The 21,624-nt window shown below is 40.8% G+C and overlaps 2 protein-coding genes across 4 annotated transcripts in view; one reads left to right on the forward strand and one right to left on the reverse strand.

Moving 5' to 3' along the window:
- Positions 1-2,946: 2,946 nt before the first annotated feature.
- The window catches only part of dock6 (dedicator of cytokinesis 6), a 31,451-nt gene continuing 12,773 nt past the window's right edge, over positions 2,947-21,624 (forward strand). The window contains exons 1-22 of one of the 3 annotated variants that reach the window (XM_085404299.1): positions 2,947-3,408; positions 5,033-5,120; positions 6,486-6,664; positions 6,872-6,940; positions 7,097-7,223; positions 7,644-7,856; positions 9,701-9,786; positions 9,907-9,973; positions 10,238-10,387; positions 11,488-11,568; positions 11,783-11,939; positions 12,501-12,631; positions 13,664-13,757; positions 13,873-14,035; positions 16,680-16,797; positions 17,406-17,476; positions 17,566-17,704; positions 17,827-17,928; positions 18,034-18,120; positions 19,885-20,116; positions 20,932-21,096; positions 21,241-21,413. In XM_085404299.1, the coding sequence (XP_085260425.1) occupies positions 3,359-3,408; positions 5,033-5,120; positions 6,486-6,664; positions 6,872-6,940; positions 7,097-7,223; positions 7,644-7,856; positions 9,701-9,786; positions 9,907-9,973; positions 10,238-10,387; positions 11,488-11,568; positions 11,783-11,939; positions 12,501-12,631; positions 13,664-13,757; positions 13,873-14,035; positions 16,680-16,797; positions 17,406-17,476; positions 17,566-17,704; positions 17,827-17,928; positions 18,034-18,120; positions 19,885-20,116; positions 20,932-21,096; positions 21,241-21,413 (2,742 nt within the window). In that variant the 5' untranslated portion in view covers positions 2,947-3,358. The remainder of the gene's footprint in view (positions 3,409-5,032; positions 5,121-6,485; positions 6,665-6,871; positions 6,941-7,096; positions 7,224-7,643; positions 7,857-9,700; positions 9,787-9,906; positions 9,974-10,237; positions 10,388-11,487; positions 11,569-11,782; positions 11,940-12,500; positions 12,632-13,663; positions 13,758-13,872; positions 14,036-16,679; positions 16,798-17,405; positions 17,477-17,565; positions 17,705-17,826; positions 17,929-18,033; positions 18,121-19,884; positions 20,117-20,931; positions 21,097-21,240; positions 21,414-21,624) is intronic. The other 2 variants (XM_085404302.1, XM_085404301.1) reach the window with 2 other exon arrangements.
- On the reverse strand, positions 14,341-16,046 carry angptl8 (angiopoietin like 8). The gene is made up of 4 exons (XM_085405245.1): positions 15,589-16,046; positions 14,960-15,109; positions 14,698-14,808; positions 14,341-14,607 (listed from the first exon to the last, which is right to left on the reverse strand). The coding sequence occupies exons 1-4, from the start codon at positions 15,883-15,885 to the stop codon at positions 14,590-14,592; spliced, it is 576 nt and encodes a 191-aa protein (XP_085261371.1). The 5' UTR covers positions 15,886-16,046; the 3' UTR covers positions 14,341-14,589.

Raw genomic sequence — 21,624 nt, forward strand, 5'->3', positions numbered from 1 at the left:
AACCACTCAAACATACAGGCATATATCTGCATGTATTCAAATATGGCTGCACTCTCATAGCAGTGTGCACTCTGTGCACCGCTCTGACTAGAGCTTGGATAGATATTTCCATAAATCTTGGTTAGTGAGTGACAGGCTCACATGCATTCATGCATGTAATGTAGGCAGAGGAGAAAATGTGGCTGCTCATATTTACAGGGTGGTGTTCAAGAAATATACACCTGATTCACTAGATTATATTAGCGCATAACTATGGAATAATGTTTGTGTTGTTAGCAAAATTGCTATTATTTCTTTTTATTATGCCCTCTGGATAAGTTGACTGCCAGGAAATTCTGGATTGTGTGTTTTTTGGGGTAGTAATTAAGCTGATATCATGTGATTCAGCAATGATTACCCCCTGCACCAACGCCGACTGTAGGATCAACATTAGGAGACTTAACAGCTGTCTGAGAGCAGATGTGTCCTGTTGCTGCACCCATTCTGTGTCCCTGGAGGGGAGAGGTCAAGACAGGGGTGGAGGTTGAAGCAGAGATCGTCTCCCGAGGATGCTCCATGTTGATGCTTTAAAAGAAACTTTAAAAAAAAAGAGAGAGCAGCTGCCTGACCATTGTATAGCACACCAGTATAAGATGGAGATTAGCATTATTGATGACAATTTTCATCTGGTGTAATTCCTCCACCCTGCGTTAAGAGCAGCTGCTGAGCAAGCAAGGTCTCTAATGACATATATAAAATTCACATAAATATATATATATATATATATATATATATATATATATATATATATATATATGTGTGTGTGTGTGTGTGTGTGTGTGTGTGTGTGTGTGTGTGTGTGTGTGTGTGTGTGTGTGTGTGTGTGTGTGTATATAAACATTATATATAACCATTGAAGGTGTCATGAAAGGTTATTTGGTGGCTATTTGTTAGCTTTTCTCTGGAAGGTTTTAGTTATTTTGCCAGTTTCTATTGGTTCTAGTGATGCTCTGGAAGCAGACGCCAGTTAAAAAAGAAGTGCATAATGATTTTAATAGGACTCCCTGGTGGGGCTGGATATAGAGGGGACGTGCCCTGGCCATGGGCGCGTGGCAGCAGAGCAGGTGGATGACGGGCAGCTGAGTTCTGGCTCTAAGGGGAGGGGAGGAGGGGCTCCATTTTGGAGGACTCTTGGGGTTGAGAGAGACCCTGAAAAAAAGGCAACCCCATCTGGAACTGAGGTGGGGGCTCTGGTGTGAAAGAGATCTAGTGGGTGGTGTCTGACACTCTCTCTTTTGTTCTTTGGTAACACAACAGTGATGGTGGTGGTGGTGGTGGTGGTGGTGGTGGGGGCTCTCACTGCCGTGGGGGCTGGGCACACAAACAATAGTGCCGATCTAAGGATTGAAAGCCTTCGATGAACAGAAAGGCAAGGAAGCAGGCAGGGAAGGTGTGGACTGAAGGATAAAGCAGGAATGGGTTCAGCCTACTTATAGGAGGTGGGTTTTCAACCAGGCAAGGACGTTGCAATGTCACATAAAGACACGGTACAAATACTAAGTGAGCTCATATTGAAATGCTTGTTGCAGACATTTAGAAATATACTTACTGTAGCTCTTCAGGTTATGCCTGAGACGTGCTGAATACACACATGAATGCAGGGCAGATAATAGAATTTTTATTAATAAAGGAATCAATTATAGAGAGCCCCATCGTCCAATAAATTAGAATTTGTTGGATCTTGGGGCAGAGGAGAATGAAAGATGAGTGTTGGCATTGTGGTGGAAGCGTGCCTGCATAGAGGGAGAGATGGCGAGTATGAGCTTCATTTATTTTCATTAGCAGTGTCTATGGGTCAGAGTCATGCCTGCTGCGAGCTCTAATGCAGCTCTTGAGTGCTACATGCATACATAAACATATATCCTAGAGACATCTGTCTTTGCTCAGCTACAGCCACGCTTCTGTCATGCGAGGTTAATTTTTCCTTGGTTCATTCCTTCTCTTCCCATTTTTCACATCTCTGCTCTACAGTTCTTGCCATTCATCAGCCATCTCGCAGAGGACAGCCGAGTACCTGCAGCAGCTCTCCAGGGTGCTGAATTGGAGAACTGTGGGGTAGAAGGAGTGAGAGTTGGGTGGCGGGGTTGGGCTGCAGCACTAAGCATGGCTATATAATTTCCTCATAGTAGGCGTGGGGTATGGAATGGTGATTGCAGGCAGGCAGACAGGAGGGAGATGTAGACCTTCCATTATCATAAACTGAAAAGTCCTCCATTAGAGGGGAGAGTCAGGGCCAATGTCATTCCTTATGTGTTCAAATACGACAGAGAAAAGAGCTGGTCAAACGGTAAGCTTAAAACATCGTTAGTATCTCCCTTATAGGTGTTTGCCTTTGAAATATATAAGTATTTTTGTGCTCACCAGTATGACTTTCCAACACGGCCAGTAAACAAAGCTGTAGTCCTTTTCTGTCTCCTTGCAGAGGTCAAATTTACAGATTGAATCTTAAAAAACACCAACCAGGCAAGGCTTCCCCTTTCTGCAGTCACGGTGAACAGCCCCATCTGCTGGTTTACTGCAGGTGTAACACGCTGTGTTGTCTTGAGTGGTCAGAGCAAGCTGAGTTGGCATGCTGCTTTGTGCTTTATGACGCATGAACTGTGTGGCCGCCCCTGACAACAGCAATGAACAAAACCAGTGAAAACAGTGAGTCCTTTTCCACCTAGTTATTAATGACGGTCAAAGTCATGTTATCAGAAAACCTTCTTTGTGAAAGTAACAGGACTTGAAATGTTTTTGGTCCACTTCCTAAATTTTAAACAGAAATGAAACCAATGAAACCTAAACCGATGTGGATATGCGGCATGAACAGGTCGCTCTAAACCGGTCAGGTGAGATTTCTGCGTTAGCAGATGGTAGACATGATAGCCTCTTTGTGCAAAGTGGTCAAACTGACGCGGAAGGATAGTGAGGCCGGACGTAAAGTGATTTTTTCACAGCATTGTACAATTTTAAAGGCGCAGATCAGATTTTGTAATGTTAAAAGTTCTTACGTGTTTAAAAAGGGTTATTGGTTATGTATACTGAAAACGTAGTGTTGTAACTCTGTTTATTTTGATCGAAAAACCAATAAGGAAAGACGATCGCGTTTTATTTTGAAATAATACCGGATGTAGTATAGGTATGCTTTACAGCACGGCCGCGGTTCAGCTCCCGACCGCTAGGAGGAACAAGTAGGGATCCCTGCCCGGTCCCAGCGTGGAGAAGGAAGCGGTCTGAGAGTCCGCATCCCTGCACAAGCGGGACAGAGCGAAACCTCGAGAGGAGCAGACCACTTTCAGTTTTTATTCGAAGACTTTTCCTTACATGGGGACGAGAAATGTCATCGACTCCGAGCGAAAGGAGGGCTTTTGCTCATAAAATCAACCGGTGAGACAGTGACAGAAGTTATTGTTTAACGGCTACTACACTGCCGCTTGCTTTGCTTGAGAATGACCTGCAGGAGAGACGGTGCATATAGCCACTAAGCTAGGATTTGTAAGGTATCACAAAGCATAAACCGCTTGGTATAAACACACCTGTAGCCTAATACCACAAGAAAGGGGTTTAGTCACGTAGTTTGCGCTTTCTTAATGGGTGTCTTGCACTTTTGCGAGTTTAATAACCTGTTTTCTACACGTTGTCGTAGCATCGTAAGAGCTTTGTTGTCAACAATGATTGGGCTACTTAAGTAAAACAGCGCCGAGCCAAAGGCTGCTCTGCTATTAAGGTGTGTACTTTAAGTGGGAGTATTTGTTTCGGAGTAATAATAAGAGAAAGACTTCGCCTTGTGGGAATATATTAGTAACCTGTTTCTACATGTTGTAAACTGGTTCTGCCTCTCCGTTAAAAGTGGTGCTGCATGCGTTAGAAATGCACTGTTTCATCACACTGAACATATGGTGATCACATTCCAGGTAAAATTGTCAAAACTCGTCACACCTGTCACCCGAGTGTTTGAATAACAACTGCACCAAAGCTTGTGTGGGTGTGTGGAGGTGTTGGTAGGGAAGTAGCTCCCTGTTTGTTACAAGTGTTTCCCCCCCTAGCTATTCACCTCAGCTTCAATCAGTTCATTTTATAGTCCGTTTCATCAAGAAATAAACATGATGCTACATTCTGATGTAAGTGTATAATTTCTCTATAACGCATCCTAAAGAGGAATTCTCAATCGCCCACCCCATTCCTAAAATCCCGACTTTTTAGTGAGACCAAGAGCATTGTTTAGCGCCGGATGCAGGAAAGGGTGGGAAGGGGTGTTCTGGCTGTTGACTTTGCAGTTGATAATGTTCCTTTTTCCTGTTTTAAATGGAGGTGTGCAGAGAAGCTGCAGAAGCTCTTTCCAGATTGCCAGTAATGTAGTACTAGTTCTTAAAAGTTCAACCTGAAAGAAATGCATCCTGATTTGTCATCACAAGGAGATCTTAGCTCTGTATTGGAGATGGAAGTGGAGGTCACTAGTCTTAAGGAGTCCTTGTGGTTTTGATTGATGTATGACATGAACCTTAGCAATGTAATCACAGCAGAAATGTTGAAGCCTTTGCAGCTGTGTATATGAAAGAAACAGACATGTGGTTCTAGAGGAGCAGCTGCTTGCTGTCTCTGGGAAAGGATTGTTTTTTTTTTTCCTTCTCTCGCTTTGTCTGTCTTTAAGCCTCCCTTTGCCGTTAGTTCATAAAGGCCAGGGACGGAGCTCTGGCTCTGTGCCTGCTCTGTGAGATCGGATCGGGTCCCTTTTCAGAACAGCTGCTGCCCTTCAGCATTGCTACTAGTACCAGGAGATGAAAACGGTGATAAGGGGTTCACAGATTCTGTGGGGTAGGATTTGAGAAAGTGCAGACGTCACTTCCTGAATAGTTGTAGACACTTAAGCTGTTAAATGTAAATACTTTTTTTTTTTTTAAAGTAAAAATAAATAAATAAATGTGAATGACCTCTTACATTTAATTGGATTTTGATTTTGTTATTTGCACCCATGTTTTATTTCTAACCTGCAATCCTTTCTATTGTTCAGGACGGTTGCTGCAGAGGTCAGAAAACAAGTGTCCAGAGACTATGGCTCACCTCAGTTGTCAAAGAAACGAGGAGGCGCGCACCACCCTGTGAGTCACCCTGTGTTTAACCTCTCAGAGTTACTGCCCGGCAGCCCTGAAGCTCAAATTAGTCAGGCCAGAAATGGATGGGTGTAACTTTGTAAATGAGTACTGAGTTTAGATACAAGGAGGAAGATGTTACTTAGGTGATTGCAGTTTTAATTAGTGTTCACAGCAAGTGGCTTTGAAGCAAGCATACCTGCTCTCACTCAGCTGTGTTGTTCTACAGCTAGGCAAGGTCTCACCATGAACGCTTAAGAATAGAAGAAGGGATGGTTATATCAGGTGATTTGTCTTGGAAATTGTCTTGTGTCTTGTTATAAACATGCCAGTATGGTTTCTAATTAACCCAGAAGAAATGTAGAATTCTCTGTGATCTTCTAACAGACAGTCTGGTAGACATAGGTTGTGGAGTAGAGCCTTGTTTTTACTTGCAGTGAATTGGGCCATATGAAAAAAAAGATGACAACAACTTAGGGTTTTTTCCATTTAGACAGGGGCTGTAGCAGTAGTTCCTGTGGGGGATTCTGCTTTTGATTAAACAGATAAAAAAGAAAGTACATGCCTTGTTCAAAATTGAGAAGTGAAAACCAAAACTGTAAAAGAAATGGATAACCTTGTTTAGACACAGTATTTTTCTTTCTTTTTAGCTTGCATAGAGATATATAGAGATATATATGTGGTACAGGAAGTTTTTGTTTACCAACCGTGTGTGGATCTTTTATATTTTTCTGCCATTCCTGTCGTAGTGGGTTCCCATATTAAACATGGCTAGTTTTTAATAATCGGATCAGCATTTGTGAAAGTAATCTCTTGCACTGCGTTTTATTGTTTGGTATCAGAACCATGGTTTTTGCTGTTGTATGTCTATGTCATTAATAATTTGGGATACTCCTAATGGGGTCTTCTCAAACAAGCTTTGGCTGCGAGCACAGAAGCCCTACCCATGTGCTGGTTAAACCTTTTGTTTGGGTGCGACAATCAGTCAGGAAAACAGTTGAATTAAAAGGGAGAAGAGAGCTATAAGGTTGTTTCCGACAGAGGATGAACTCAATAAGTTCAATAAGTTCCAATAGTAAATAAACCTGGATTATTTTGAACGGTTAATCATCCAAAGCTACTCTGATCCAAGAGTAAATATAAGAAGCAAGAACGCATTGAAGTCTCTGACATGATGAATTTAGTGAAAAATGCCAATAAAAATGTAATAACTCCCCAGAAGCTGATTTTTTTCCTGTGAATGCCACTTAATTAAAAGATAACCATTGCTTTCACATGTTTACGCTTTCTGTGATTTTGTATTAAAGTGGTAATGCTAGAAATTGTGGGCACATCATAGTAATATGTACATAATAGTTTAATGCTGACTGACAGCTTCCACTGACGGAGGTGGTTGAGCCGGTGGACTTTGAGGAGTATGTGAGCAGTCATGCTCCCGGGGTGGAGCCCGGCCCTCTCAAGCAGCTAATGGAGTTCCCGTCAGATGACCTGGAGCTCCTCCACCTGGACAAAGACTGCAATACACTGGAGCCCCCACTGCCTGAGGAAGAGGAGTAAGTCCGCTAGTCTGCTAATGGCCAGCACAATCCTCATACTAAACTCTCAAGTCCCATTTATGGTCTTGACATTACTACACAAGCAGAGCTTTAATATCACTGTAATGGATAAACATCACTACAGATAGGAACAAAGCCTTCTCTCTGTGAACATAAATATTAAAAGCATGCTTTGCTCAATTATTCATGTGTTTTTCAATGTAGCTCGCTGGATTCCAGAGTGAGAGATGCCTTGGCTGTCTACACAGATGACTGGCTTGTCATTCAAAGAAAGTAAGTGGTCACAGTAGGGGTGTCAGCTAAATAAACCTACAGTATGCGTTTCATCTATTTTGTAATAATGTGCGCCACATTTCTGTGTTCACTCCACATGTGATTGACAGTTACATTATTAGTTGGACAACTCTTCTTCTTCTTCTTCTTCTTCAGATATCAGCTCTATAGCACCACATACACCCCTCACAACTCTGAGCGGCAGAGGGAGAGGCAACGAGGGCTGGTCAAACAGACCTTTGAACTGGATGAGGCTGCTGCAGCTGAGCGCCAGGAAGACCAGGTAGACGACTGCGATGTTCAAAGACCCTGTAATCTTAAATGCTGATGGGCGTTCAGTGAGGTTAGGTTCATGAAACATGTTTTAGTATTGCCGGGAGTAAAAGTTTTCCAGCTGTCACACACTAAAAGTGCTGTCATTTAATACACAGGCTAAGAGATAGAGTTGCCAGATTGCTGGGTGTCTCATTATCACAGAGAAAGGCAGTATGAGTTGTATTCTGGTCAACAAGCTAATTATATGAAAAATGACTAATGGATAAATGTCTTATCCATTATCTATTACATTTTCCCCACATGAGTCATATCAGATGGGTAATGGGATATGTAGCATTGTAATTCTTATAACACATCTTTGCCTGGAAGGGGGAAAAAATCAAACAGAAAAACACATGACCTCACCTCTCAATCTTGTGTGGTTCAGGATGACGCAAAGCGGCGGTCAGTCAGCATCGATGAGACTCCTCGCGGCAGCTGGGCCTCCAGCATCTTTGACCTGAAGAATTCATCTCCAGACGCTCTCCTGCCAACTGTGCTGGAACAAACAGCTGCAGAGGACATGGACCACCGCAATACAGAGGCACGACAGCAGGGGCGCCACAATGACCTGCTTGGCCTGTTCCCTCCCCCTGATGAGGTTTGTATTTGATTCTCTTATATCTGACTCTGTTGTGGTTTAAGTTAGAAAAAACAGAGCAAATTAAAAATGATCATGATTTATAGCTATGATCACACATTTAGTTTAAATAAGAGTTATTCAGGATTCTATACTGTCAACATAGGGTTTGGCTTACATGCTCCATAGTGTAGTGGTTAACACGTGTATAATATGCTTAAGATCCTGGGTTAAAACCAGGAGGAGACTCATATCCCTGGGGTTATTTGAGGGAATCCGTCATAAAAAAGTCTGTGCCAAGTCAAATATGCAGATGCATCTACTCTGGTAACCCCTTGTGAATAAGAGAACAGCTGAGAGAAGCTTTAGGTTTACTCTGTTTAGAGGAAACACATCACACTGATAATGAATGCTTATCACTCCGGGTCACAATTTCCTGGTGAGAAACATTCTATTATAAATTTTGTGGCAATAAATACCCATGATTGTATGAGTATTACCCATTAGTGTAATATTTTGGCACACAGAGCAATTTCCACGGTGCTGATTTCTCTGCATGGAGCCATGATGAGTTGTAACTGTAGATGAAAGTCAGACACAAATATGAGGCCGTCATGGAGACGAAAATTCAAATTGGGGGTTGCCACAGAGCAAATACAGCAACATGTTAGAGCAATACTGGGAGCATTGACAGAGGAAGCTATAACAGTGGAGGGAAAAAAAGAGTATGCTCATAAGAAGGATGAAATCAAAAAAGCTATATGAGCAAGCTAATGTTTTAGTTTTCTTTGTGTGAGATATAAGACGTCAGCAGGAAGCAAACATAAGCGTCTGTATCGTTTGATTCTGAAAGCTCACTTTGCTCATTTTGGCTGAAACACAATGCTGCAGTTTTTGAACTAAATCTGGGTCAGCAACATTTCTAAAAGTCTTTTTAGTGGTTCTAAAATGTCTTATCAGTGCCGGCGTTAGGCATAAATGTTGTAAAAGTTTAAAACTAAAACTTGTTAGTGTGGATGTACCCTGAGAGTTGTTTCTCTCTTATGGTTCACCCCGTGAGAACCTTGAAACAGCCCACGATCTAATTATTCTGTTATCAAAAAATAGATTTTGGAATTATCGATCTTAAGTGCAGCGTTTCTGTGGGCTAGTTGTGTAATGAATTAAGTGCAACAGCTTAGACTAGCAGCACACTGGAAGTACTGAAGGAACTTGGAGCTGTGTAAATGGTGATATTGCTGGTTTTCCACCAACATGGAGTCTAGAACTAGTATCGTGGCTGTGGGAGAGACTTGAGCAAGACATTCAGCACTGATTCAACCATGATTTCTGGTGGACAGAAATTAACTCCATAGCTAGTAACGTTGATTTGGTCATAATGTGGGCTGGTTAGATAGACCAACAACACTTCATTGGTGTTCAAAAAAAGGCATTACTGACATGCACGCTAAAATGAAAAAGTAAGCACCTTTTTTAGTCAGTGACAATAAAACTGTATTTATCATTTCCACTCCTAACTAAACAGTGCTACGAATTGAAGGCAAACCAGACATCTAAAAGAAAAGCACTGACCACACAGAGCTAAAGCTGCAGGGAGCAGAAGACTCTGGCAGCAGAGTTTATAAATGCCGTTGCCATTTGTTCAGCTCAGAGCTATTGAATGTTCCCATAAAGTGAATGTCCATAATGTCTGCAAATCCAGCCACTTCAGGAGAACTGTTTGCTTTCCTTCCCTCAGTGTTCTCCTTTTCTCACTCATCCTTTTTTTTATGTATGTGTACACTTCACTGTTTCTCTGCCACTATGTTGCCATGACATCTGTGTAAATGCTATGCCGGGGTCTTGTTTTCCTTTCTGTGTGGCAGGATGAAGCAGTAGAGAGATGCTCTCTTCCTGAAGTGCCCAAGGAACATTGTGGCCAGAGGATCATGGTCAAGTGTTTGTCTCTGAAGTAAGGAACATTTGGAGTCTTGCTCCTGGCATTTGTATCTTCATGCTCTGGTTATTATATTTATTACAAATACCCCAATGCACTCCTTATTTGACATTGTTTATTTTGTATGTTTTTCAGGTTTGAAATAGAAATCGAGCCAATATTTGGAACACTCGCCCTTTATGACATCAAGGAAAAGAAAAAGGTTTTATTTCTTTTTGTTCCATTTGATTAGTTCTTATTTGGCATAATGAGTCTTCTTTCAATGAGTTTCACTCTGTAAAACCACTTACATAATGCTGAGCTCATACTTCACTAATTTAATTTCCCTCTTCTCAAAGAGGCCTAAGTGGTCTTGCGGTTTAGATCACTGAGTCAAAACTGAATTAGCATCCCTTGACGTGCATTTCCATTATCATCTTTCCTTCCCCTGCCTCCTCTGATTCCCGCTTATCTTTCCTCCCAACAGATCTCTGAGAATTTCTACTTTGACCTTAACTCGGATCAGATGAAAGGACTCCTAAAACCCCATACACCTCATGTCGCCATATCTACATTGGCTCGTTCCGCCATTTTCTCCATCACATACCCTTCTCCTGACATTTTCCTGGTCATTAAGGTACTGAAAAACTCAACTACACATGTACAGTGCTGGGAAAATGCATTTGATTTGTTTCTTAGTTTTTGGCATATTTGTCACAATTGGATGTTTCAGATCTTCAAACTAATTTTAATATTAGACAAAGATAAATCAAGTAAATAAAAATGCAGATTTTAAATGATAGTTTCATTTATTAAGGGTAAACAGCCATCCAAACCTGCTTGGCCCTGTGTGAGAAAATAATTGCCCCTTAAACCTAATAGCTGGTTCTGCCACCCAAGATAGCAAGAACTGCATTCAAGGATTTGCCATAACTGGCAGTGAGTCTTTCACGTCGCCGTGAAGGAATTTTGGCTTGCTATTTTTTGCGCAATTGTTTTAATTCAGCCACATTGTAGGGTTTTTGACCACGAACAGCTTACCATTTGGATTATGCACATTTATGAAATGCTGTTTTGGTTTTATGCCACATGTAACAGGGTTCAAGCCTTCCAGTAAGTTCAGCTTTTGTCTCATCAGTCTGCAGAATTTTCCTAAAGGTTTTGGGGATCATTGCGAAGCTTTTTGGCAAGTATGAGATGAGCCTTTGTGTTCTCTTTGGTCAGTGGTGGTATTGACTCTGGAACTCTACAATGGGTGCCATTTTTGCCTAGTCTCTTTCTTACTGTCGAATCATGAACTCTGACCTTAATTGAGACAAGTGAAGCTTAGAGTTCTTCAGATGTTTTTCTGAGTTCTTTTGTGACCTCCCGGACCTCCTCCTCCATTGATGCATTTTAAGATCTTTTAGCCTGCTTCACCTGGTCATACAGGTTTTATTTAAGTGATTTCTTGATTTTCTTGAACAGTAATCAGGTCTGTAGAATGGGCTGGCCACTTGGGTGTGGCTAAAAAACTAAATACAAAACTGCATTTTGTATTTACTCAGGTTATTTTTGTGTAATTTTAAAATTCATTTGATGATTTGAAACATGTTTGGCAATTATGCAAAAAGACTAAAAAATCAGAAAAAGAGTGCAAATACTTTTTCACAGCGCTGAACATCAACAACAAATATTACTTTAAATCACATAATTGCTCTCAGTGAGTTAAAAGTGCATTTGCATGTGTTTTTTCAGCTTGAAAAGGTCCTTCAACAAGGAGATATTAGTGAATGCTGTGAGCCCTACATGGTTATGAAAGAATCAGATTCATCTAAGGTAATGGAGCCAAAATGTTCTTTAAACTGTTGCAATGCTCAGAGCTTGCAGCCGCCATGCACGTGGGACCCTCTTACTGTCTAGTCACAAGAATTACTCAATTTTGTCAGGGTGGCTGCAATATTTACTGTCGTCTTTGGCAAGCCAATACTGGCTCTTGCAGATGTTTTAGGCTGTTCAGTATCTTTTCAGATCATATTTTGTTCCACTGCAGCACAAGGAAAAGCTAGAGAAGTTGCGCCTTCAGGCAGAGCAGTCGTGCACGCGTCTCGGCTGTTTTCGCATGCCTTTTGCCTGGACGGCCATTCACCTTCTCAACATCGTCAGCAGTGTGGGAGGTCTGGATCGGTCTGACCCGGACTCTGATTCTGGTACTGCTGATTATATACATATATTTCATTGATAATTTCACATGTGCACGTACACTGATGAGCCACAACATTAAAACTACTGACAGGAGCATCACCGTGGTAGAATGGAACATGATGCTGGGAAACCTAACATTCGTGTAGATGTTAGTGTGATGTGTGCTGTCCACTTAAACACTGTTGCAATGTCAGCAGCGTCTCGCAGCTGGCCAGTGTGCCTTACAAAAGAAAAAATGCTCGGGAATTGCTTGAGGAACTCAAAAATCCCAAAATATTGCCCTAGTTTCTGCACTGTGCATATGTGGAATGCATCGTCACTCATCCAAAGGCCCCACACTCCAAATCTCACAGGGTCCACTGCTAACTTCCTGGATTCAGAAACCACAAAACACAATCAGAGGTCGTGTTTCCGGGTCAGAGCTGTTTTAGCACCTGGAATGGACCTACACAATATCAGGCAGCTGGTGTTAATGTTGTGGCTGATCACTGTATGCAGACCATTTGCCTAATTACAGTAACAAATGTCTCCTGTCCCTATAATACACACCTTTGGGTCACTGCTAGAGCGAAAAGGTCATGGAACGTGGAACGAGAGAAAGAAGAAGGGGTTCGAGCGGATGAGCATCGGTGATGACATGTGTAACTTTGCCACTTTCCGTCCTGCAACACTCACCGTTACCAACTTCTTCAAGCAGGTATTTAGAAGTGCACATGTGTAGATCTGTCCTTACAGTGAGGTAAACTACCCATTATTTGAATGGGGTAGTTGAATGTCACTATAGAAACAAAAGGTGAGACATAATAAATAACTGCATAAAAAGTAGAGTTTCATTTTTCTTTCTACTGTCAACAAGCACTTATTTAAAGGTAATCAGTGGAATTCTCTATATATTATTGTCACATTGTTACTTTAAATAATGACAAGTGTCCAGAGAAAGTTATTGTCTTGTGAATTGCTGCTATATAAATAGAATTAATAGTATGAAATTAACAGTATCTAATAAAAGACATGGGAATAAATAAATAGCCCCAGTGCTTTAAAACTACTTTTTCTACTAACCTTGGGCAATACTGTCCATTTAATTATTAATCTTTAAAAAAAAAGATTATGCTCTCTGAGCTGTTGCACCATAGTTATCAGTGAATTGTTGTGAAAGCACAGTCTATGCAGACATCCCTTTTTATATAACTGTGAATCAAGAGTGCATTTCTTTCCAACGATGGGACACTTGTCACCATAACCTGAAGGCAACCCTGTTTTTCAGACCACTTATATGCTATATGTTATCCTAGTAAAATCCATTAATGTGGTGTGATTTATTAAAGTCAGTTGTCAAAAAGCCTTTCCCTCCAAAATGTTAGTTTTTATAAAAGTGAAAAACTGCAGCCTGTTTTTACTCTTTTTAATTTAGTAGAGACAAATGAAACAAAGCCTGTGAGCGTGTCCGCTATGTGACATACTCCTCTCACTGCAACATGTTTCTAACACACCCTCTTAATCATGGCAGTGCACTTAAATTGTCAGTGCTCTGGTCATTCTTCTAAACCTGACTGCATTTAACTCCCTCCCCAGTGTCCACTTTTAGGGTAAGACTGAACTGAACAAAGACGCTGACCTATTCTAAATATATATATTAAAAAAAATCCATATAAGAGGGATGATCAAAAAATGCTTTTCAAATAAAATTGAAACAGTTTTATAGAGAACTGCTCTTTTGTTTACCAAGGAGGGGGATAGGCTGAGCGATGAAGACCTTTACAAGTATCTTGCAGATATGCGCAGACCGTCCTCTGTTCTGCGCCGCCTGAGGCCTGTCACAGGTAAACCCAACACGTTTCTGTTGTCTAGGAAAGGTTCACCCAAAGCTTCATGGGTGATTTTAGATGCACTGTTTATATGTCTCTGTTTTAATCCCCGACCTGCTTTGCCTCTCAGCCCAGTTGAAGATCGATATCTCTCCAGCTCCAGACTTGCCTCATTACTGCCTCTCACCAGAGCTGCTTCATGTGAAGCCATATCCAGACCTGCGTGTTCGACCAACCAAAGAGGTGCTGGAGTTCCCCGCCCGCCAAGTATACACACCGCACACTACCTATAGGTGAGCGTTCATCTTACAAAGGCACACACATATGAACACACTGTGTATGTTTGTTTTATAGTAAGTTTACCTATTAAGCAAATATACATTGACCTAGTCTGGGCCTCTTGTGTCTATTTGATTATTGATTTTTGACTGAATCTGATATTCTTCAACCTTTAAGTCAATAGTTAAAGGAGAAAAAGAGACATTTTTCCAGCATTTTTTTTTAATCTGAAATTTTTTTTTACTAATGTTATTTTCATGTAGAATATGAGCATAAAAATACAAAAAACAAACAAATTGTTTTTATTCTATGTACAGCGTATACATATAATACTGGTTCACCAAACACAATCTTTAATAATTTAACAGCTTATTTTAAAAAGCAAATTTACAAAGCAAACTGATGTAAAGACACAAAAATAATGCACAAAATATAGATTACAGGCACGATAACAAGGATGTAATTATGAAGGACCCAAAATATATATTTTCTGCCAGTGCAGTTGATCTATAGCATCCATAGCAAGGTTGGAAGGGAGTGCAGTGAGTTTATGGAGTTAAGATCTGGATCATGTCAGCACTTCACTCTGGAAGAGGGAAGCAAAGTAGCAAATTTAATGAAATAAAAACATGGAAAGTTTATCAAGAATATCAGATAGTTTGAACAAGTTATTTACCATCTTCTGCAGTTTGGCAAGCTGCTCATTCTGACTCTCAATATCCTCTTTTTGGAGCTCAGTCAAAAGCTGTAAGCCTCGCAAGACTTTGTCGTGCTCCTCTGCTCTCTCCTACAAACAGAAGTAAAGTTAAAATAACCTGTCAGTGATTATATGACTAGCGTTCAAATATGAAGCAATAACCAGCAAAAGCAACTATGGAGTGATGGAGTGTTAGAATTCATGCTGAACTGTAACTATTTTGAGTACAGCTTTCTGTTACCTGCAGCTCCTTGATGCTTGGAGGTACAGAGTTGCTGAGGTACATCTCCAACTGGCTCACTTTTGTCCTCAGCTGCTGCTCTTCCTTCTCCAGGCTGGTCAGCCATTCTTTAGTCTTTGTGGTCTGAGCGTGTTGCTGGGCCATCTGGGCCTATCAAAAGAGGATGTGCCTATATTATTCTCTTCCCCCAACAAAAGCCTCAGTGCAGCTGGCAGCTGCTTTCCCCAGAGTCTTACATGTAGCTTTCACACTCATTTTGCTTGCTCTTGTCTTGGATATTAGAGTATGGTTTAACCTTATACAGCAGGCAAATGAAGTGAATAATAGTAATATGATTGTCTTGGCTGTGAGTGCCCACATAATAACAGCAATACAGGATTTTATGTAGGCATTTTAAAGAAAATGTTTTGCTTTCACAAGTCACCAAAAAGCTGCATTTTCTCTCTCCTTCTCTGTGTCTCCACCTCAATCTGATGGCGACTTATATACTCTGCCTCAAGTTTGCTCCCGTATGCTGTACTGAGATTGAACCTTGATTGTAATTCTGAGACATTATCTCTCCCCAAATACCACAGCCTTTCACCTTCACCTGGGGGATCTGTTGTTTACATATTTCCATGTCTTCTTACCTGTAGCAGCTGTATCACTTCTTTGATCTGTTTCTCCACCTCTGCAGCCTGCTCAGTCTGTTTCCCCAGCTTTTGGAGAGTTCTCTCAGTGTTCTTCAAAGACCGGCTGATTCTCGCTATCTTTGCCTCAGTGGTTTCATAAGCATAGTTTAGGGATTCGCCAAACTGTAAGACACCAAACATGAGCACATTGACTTCTTCTTGCGGTGCCACCTTGTATTCCGTCTTGCTGGTCTTCCTGACCGGGCTTGCGTGCACTGCTCCAGCCACAAAAAGCAAGCACAGGCTCCAGAGCATTGTGATAATAAATGTTGTTTCCTCAGTTCTTTCAGATGTTCAAAAGATATTTCTGATTTATCTTTCAGCAATAGCGCCTGTGCAGAATAAAGCTTTTTTTTTTATGTATGAGTCAAAAATGAAAGCCATAAACAGGCACTTGTCTGTCATAGCAGTGTCATCAGCCCCTCAGCGATGAATGGAGGGTGGCTGCTCCACCTTATATTGCATGTGTGCATGGCTACGTGCGATACCAGGGTAAAACATTAGCTCGGCTTTGGCCTGATCACAGGTCTTGTCCATGGCCTTTGCCTCAGTGACCCTCCCTTGAAGTTTGACTGTAGCGATACTAATTTTGTCATTTAGGTCACAAACATGCAATATATGTAGCTTTTTTTTAACGAAGAAAATTTTCACATGTATTATATTCTGTGCACGAAGTTTGATTGTTATGTCAATCACATGTGATTGCGTGGTGTGTCAGTGCCTTTATACAAGTGGCTAAAGTCAGCTTTCAAATATGTACAGGAGTTAACTCTAATGTTTAACTTGGATGGGGGTTAAGGTGACTTTCATCAAGTGAGGCCAGGTTCGGGTCACACTCCCGTTATGTGCGCTCGTATGATCTTGTCTTTTCTGAGAATAAGATTGTTATATATTGTAGGTTGTGGGAAATATTTAATATAAATGGGGTGTGATCTTATTGCCACATGCTGACATCATAACAGGAATTAAGTGTTCCCTTCATGGCTATGCAGCCTTTTAAAATTCTTGTATTTTTCTCTCTTTCTCTCTCTGCCTATTTTGGCTCTAAGGAACCTGCTCTATGTTTACCCACAAAGTCTGAACTTCAGCAGCCGTCAGGGCTCAGTGAGGAACATTGCTGTGAAAGTACAGTTCATGGCAGGAGAGGACCCCAGTCAAGCCTTAGCGGTGAGTTACACTCGGGGATAATGAAGCAACATGACCGTGATGTTCTCTGGCAAATGAAATCCCAGCCACAAAGAAAAGCTTAAGGCAGCGAAATACTATATGATGTCTTTTTCAGTAGCGGGAACTTCAAAGGAACATATTTGTGAGCAGCAAAGGAAGAAGAATTTAGTTATGCATGACCTGCAGCATATCTTTCATGTTATCACTCTGATTTTCTTTTCTTTTGGTTTATTTAGTATAACATGGACGATGCACACTATATAGTGTTTACTATAAGTGGCACTCCACCCAGGATATTTCTTTTGCATATCCCATAACAGCAATCCCATGTAGAGCTGCAGGGTAGAAAAGGATTGCTTGTTATGTAACATGGCTGCTGCTGACACAGTTACAGTAACATAGAAACTACTCAAAATACTCAACCAGTGTAACTAGTTGAAATTCACTCTTTCTTTCATTTATGAGTGAAAAGTTTTCAAACCTTTGAAAAAAACATTTTCCAGAGTGAACTGTTCTCAGTTTGGGGTTTGAAACAGTTGTGGTGTTCATTGTGAATGTCTTATTGGTTATGGAAAACTGCATTTATGCACTGCTTTTTTTAAAAACAGGTCATCTTTGGAAAATCGAGCTGTGCAGAATTCATGAAAGAGGCATACTCTCCTGTCATTTACCATAACAAGTAAGGTTCCCTCACCTGTTAAGCCTCTGCTCAAGTCTGTCCAACTTTTCTTTCTTTCCTAAATGTCTTGTTTAACTCTTTCTCATAAGGTCTCCTGAGTTCTATGAGGAAATGAAGATGAAGATTCCTGCCAATCTGACAGACAACCACCACCTGTTGTTCACCTTTTACCACATCAGCTGCCAGCCCAAACAGAACACTCCTCTGGAGACTCCTGTGGGCTACACGGTGAGTGCACTCCTTCAGCTGGCTCTCCTTGAATACTTTCACCCACACACTCACTTGTTCAATAGTTCTATCTGTTGTCTTGCCATCTGTTAGAGATCGCGTGTCTTTCTTTCTGCTTGCAGTGGATCCCTCTGATGCAACATGGCAGACTACGCACCGGCTCTTTCAGTCTGCCTGTCTCTGTGGAAAAGCCCCCGGCTAGCTACTCGGTGCTCACCCCTGACGTGAGTGTGTTTGAAGAGATTGTGTGAACATTGGTTCTTCTTCCAGCACCTATTCCTTTGTGGTGTGCCTGAGTGTTAAATGAGTTGGGTGTCACTCTCTGGCAGGTTCAGCTCCCAGGCATGAAGTGGGTGGATAATCACAAAGGTGTGTTCAATGTCGAAGTGAAAGCGGCCTCCTCAGTCCACACTCAGGTACACAAATACGCTTCTTACACTTACTGCTCTTTCTTATTCCTCCCACGTGTAAAGACCCAATTTGCTATTATAGCTTGGCTGTGGGTCCTTAAAATTTTTTATAATTCTTATAGATCTGCTATCAAAAATACCTTAAAAAGCGTTGAATTATCTTAAATGTTCTTTAGTGTTATTACTACAAAACAAAAAAATAATACTCCCTGGTCTTTAAGGAGCTCACTTTCGGGCTGCTCAATTTGCGATACATCGGTGGAAGCTATAGAAATGTTAGTCTACAGAAATGGGAACATAGCAGTTAAAGTTAAAAGACATGCACCTGTCCTTGTCCTGGACTGGTGACAGTCAGTCTCACGTACCTAATTACAAGCTGGTCCTTTCCGTGCACGCACAAAAACGTACTCAGTAGCACAGGCAAATAGTCATGCGCTCACAACTACGCAGTAACATTTTGTTAGCGTAGAGGCTCCTGTCTGCAAGTGAAGACACAAAGTTCACTAAAGTAAACCACAGAGGGCCTACCATGAAAACATTCTTAATAACAAATCTAATGAGACATTTAAATCACCCTGACCCAGCTGAATATGGAGTTTTGAAAGAAGCTAATAAAGGCAGTTGCTAAATATAACACTATCCAGAATTTAGAAGCAGCCACAAGCCAGCAGCTTCACGAGCAGTGAACGGATCAAAGCAGATACGAGGAAAATTATGGAGACAAGTGAAAACACATGAGGGTTGATGTCCTGTTATCTGGTGAAGCTATAATTAGACTAGAAAGTGATGTAAGTAGATACATTTGTGTTGTTGTACCTGCTTTTGTTTGGTAAGGTGAAATACGTCAGGTAAAGGTGGATGTACAACAACTTATTTTCAGTTAATTATTTGTGCCTTGTTCCAGTAGCAGAACACTTTATTTTCACTTGTTTAAATTAGAGAGGATCCTGTAAGTTACTAAAGTTTGGTGGAACTTCTAAAGTCCAATCATTTCTTTTATTATGAAAATAATATTTTGCATTGAAGAAAGGCTGGTTTTTATTTCTATAAGCTGTCAATAATAGCTCCAAGAAAATCAGAATAGGTAAAAATCGTTGTCAGTAGGTAGCATTAAGAAAAAAATCGAAATAAACCAAGAAAGTTGCACTGGGTGCATCTTTAGTTAAAGTCTGTGCCTGGAAGTATGTACGAAGCAAACTGAGTTTCACATTTGAGACTATGGGCTGTCTTTTAGATCAAAAACTAGATTTGTGTTAGTCTTTCACATCTATAAACGTATAAACATATTTCATCATGTAAAACATCAGTGTTTTCCTCAAACAGTATAATTTCACTTTTAATGTATTTCCATCCTGTTTGGCATTCACATTTATTTAAATTAATATACAAGCGTCATAGATGTAACTGGCATATGTCTATAGAAACTAGTTTAGTTTAATGTCTAAAACAATCATTTTGTTGGCTTTAGATAGTATCAAAGTAAATCGGCGTAAACTGGAAAACAAAAGAAGTGTGGTGCACATTAATGTTGCTCAGAGTGGAGAAACTTGAAATTTATTTTATTGTTTGATGTACGTCACAGTCTGCTTGGCTCCTGTTGGCTCACATATATGCAGGTCATCGGGAAATGCAGTTTCATGTCACTTTAGAAAAGGAAGGTCACACACACCCTGGATCACCCTGCTCTTCTAGAATTTCAGGTGTTCTGCCAAATCAAAGTTCACCAACATCAGCTGTTACTTATCATTCATTGTGCATGTGTGCTTCTAGGACCCTCACCTGGATAAGTTTTTCACGTTAGTGTATGTCCTGGAGGAGTACTCCTTTCCTTTCCGCCTGAAGGACGTCATCATAACTGAGGCAAACATGGAAGGGGAGCTGAAGGCCAGCATGGCTGCGCTGAGAGGGGCTGTGCTGGATACCTGTGTCAGGTTCTTGCATCAGCTGCTTAACAAACTCATTCAGCTCATTGTCTACCCTCCAGTCATTGCAGGCCAGATTGGTGAGGAGGCTGTCAACACTTCTTTCTTTTTTCTTTTTTTAACTTTCTTTTTATTGTTTTTCTTTAAACATTATACAGGGAGGGTAGGGGGTAACAACAAAACAAAACAACAAAGCAACAACAACAACAAAAAGATAAATACAACAAGTAGGATAACACCCCCCCCCCCCCCCCCCCCCCCCCCCCCCCCCCAAAAAAAAACCAAAAAACAAAAAAAACATGTTGGATCTCCTTGTTTCTACAGTTTGATCATTTCTCATTATCAATGTGTTGGTCTTTATCGTGTTGGGTTTATATACTCAGTCCATTTCTCCCACTTTTTATGGTATTGATTCTGTAGGTCAATTGTTCCATGGTTTGTATTTCATCTATAATTTTGATCCATTCGTCCTGTGATGGTGGGTCTATCTTGTTCCATTTTCTTGTAATTGCCTTTTTACAGGCAGCAAGCATAATTTTCAATATGTATCTATCTTCTTTCATCACATCACAACACTACTTTCTATGCAAACTAGGCAAAAATGCAAATTCTCATTTTTTTGAGTGATTGTAATAACTCTCTTAGAGATATATTAATATGATTATTGATAATTATTTTTTTGTTGAAGATATGAAAAACAAAACTGTTTAATTTGCTTTACATTGAGGAATTTACTTCATTAACACACACAACAGAGGAACAGATATTCTAGATTCAGTTTAGCACCTGATAATAAATGCGTTAACTTGTGGTTACCTTTAGGGCAAGCATTACCTTTGTTGTTGTGGTTGTGGTTATTGTTGTTTTAAAGCACTCACTTTGAATTTACCTGCAGTGAACCTGGGTCGGGCTGCTTTCGAAGCCATGGCTCTGTTGGTCAATCAGATCCACAAAAACCTGGAAGGGAACCAAGATCAACATGGCCGCAACAATCTGCTGGCATCTTACATCCATTACTGCTTCCGCCTGCCCACTGCCGAGCCTACCCTGCCACCGAATGGTGAGTCACCAGGCTTAACTGTGAAACCTTTATTTTCATTTGAAAGAACAAAAATGGTTTTTGTTAGACCATAAAGTGCCAGGGTTTGTTTTTTTTTATTGTTTTATTTGCTAACTTCTATGTCCTTTCCTTCTCCCCGAGTAGCAGGCACCCAGTCCTATGAGATGCCAATGCAGTACGCTACCTTATCAAGGGCAACAGCGCGGCCAAGCAGTCTGCACCTGTCCCGTTCCAAAAGCATTAGCAACTCCAACCCAGACCTGGCTAGCACACCAGTTTCTCCTGATGAGGAGGTGCAAAGGATCATGGGGAGCAAGGTATGCTGCACTTCTCAAGTCATTTTAAAGGAGATTAAAGTTAGGTTATTAAATATTTTGCACTTTGTTGGTCTTATGTTTTGCAGGAAATGTGTACCAGTCAAACTTATCATAGGCAGCTGTTGCTTTACTTTCACATTTATTATATTTGCTTAGTGTCTCATTTTTCCCCTAGTATTTCAATTACATTAAGTAAAATATATGAATGTTG

This window comes from Rhamphochromis longiceps, linkage group LG4 (genome assembly GCF_057381845.1).
Source record: "Rhamphochromis longiceps isolate RC_006_pf linkage group LG4, R_longiceps_female_GT1.1, whole genome shotgun sequence".
Classification (NCBI taxonomy): domain Eukaryota; kingdom Metazoa; phylum Chordata; class Actinopteri; order Cichliformes; family Cichlidae; genus Rhamphochromis; species Rhamphochromis longiceps.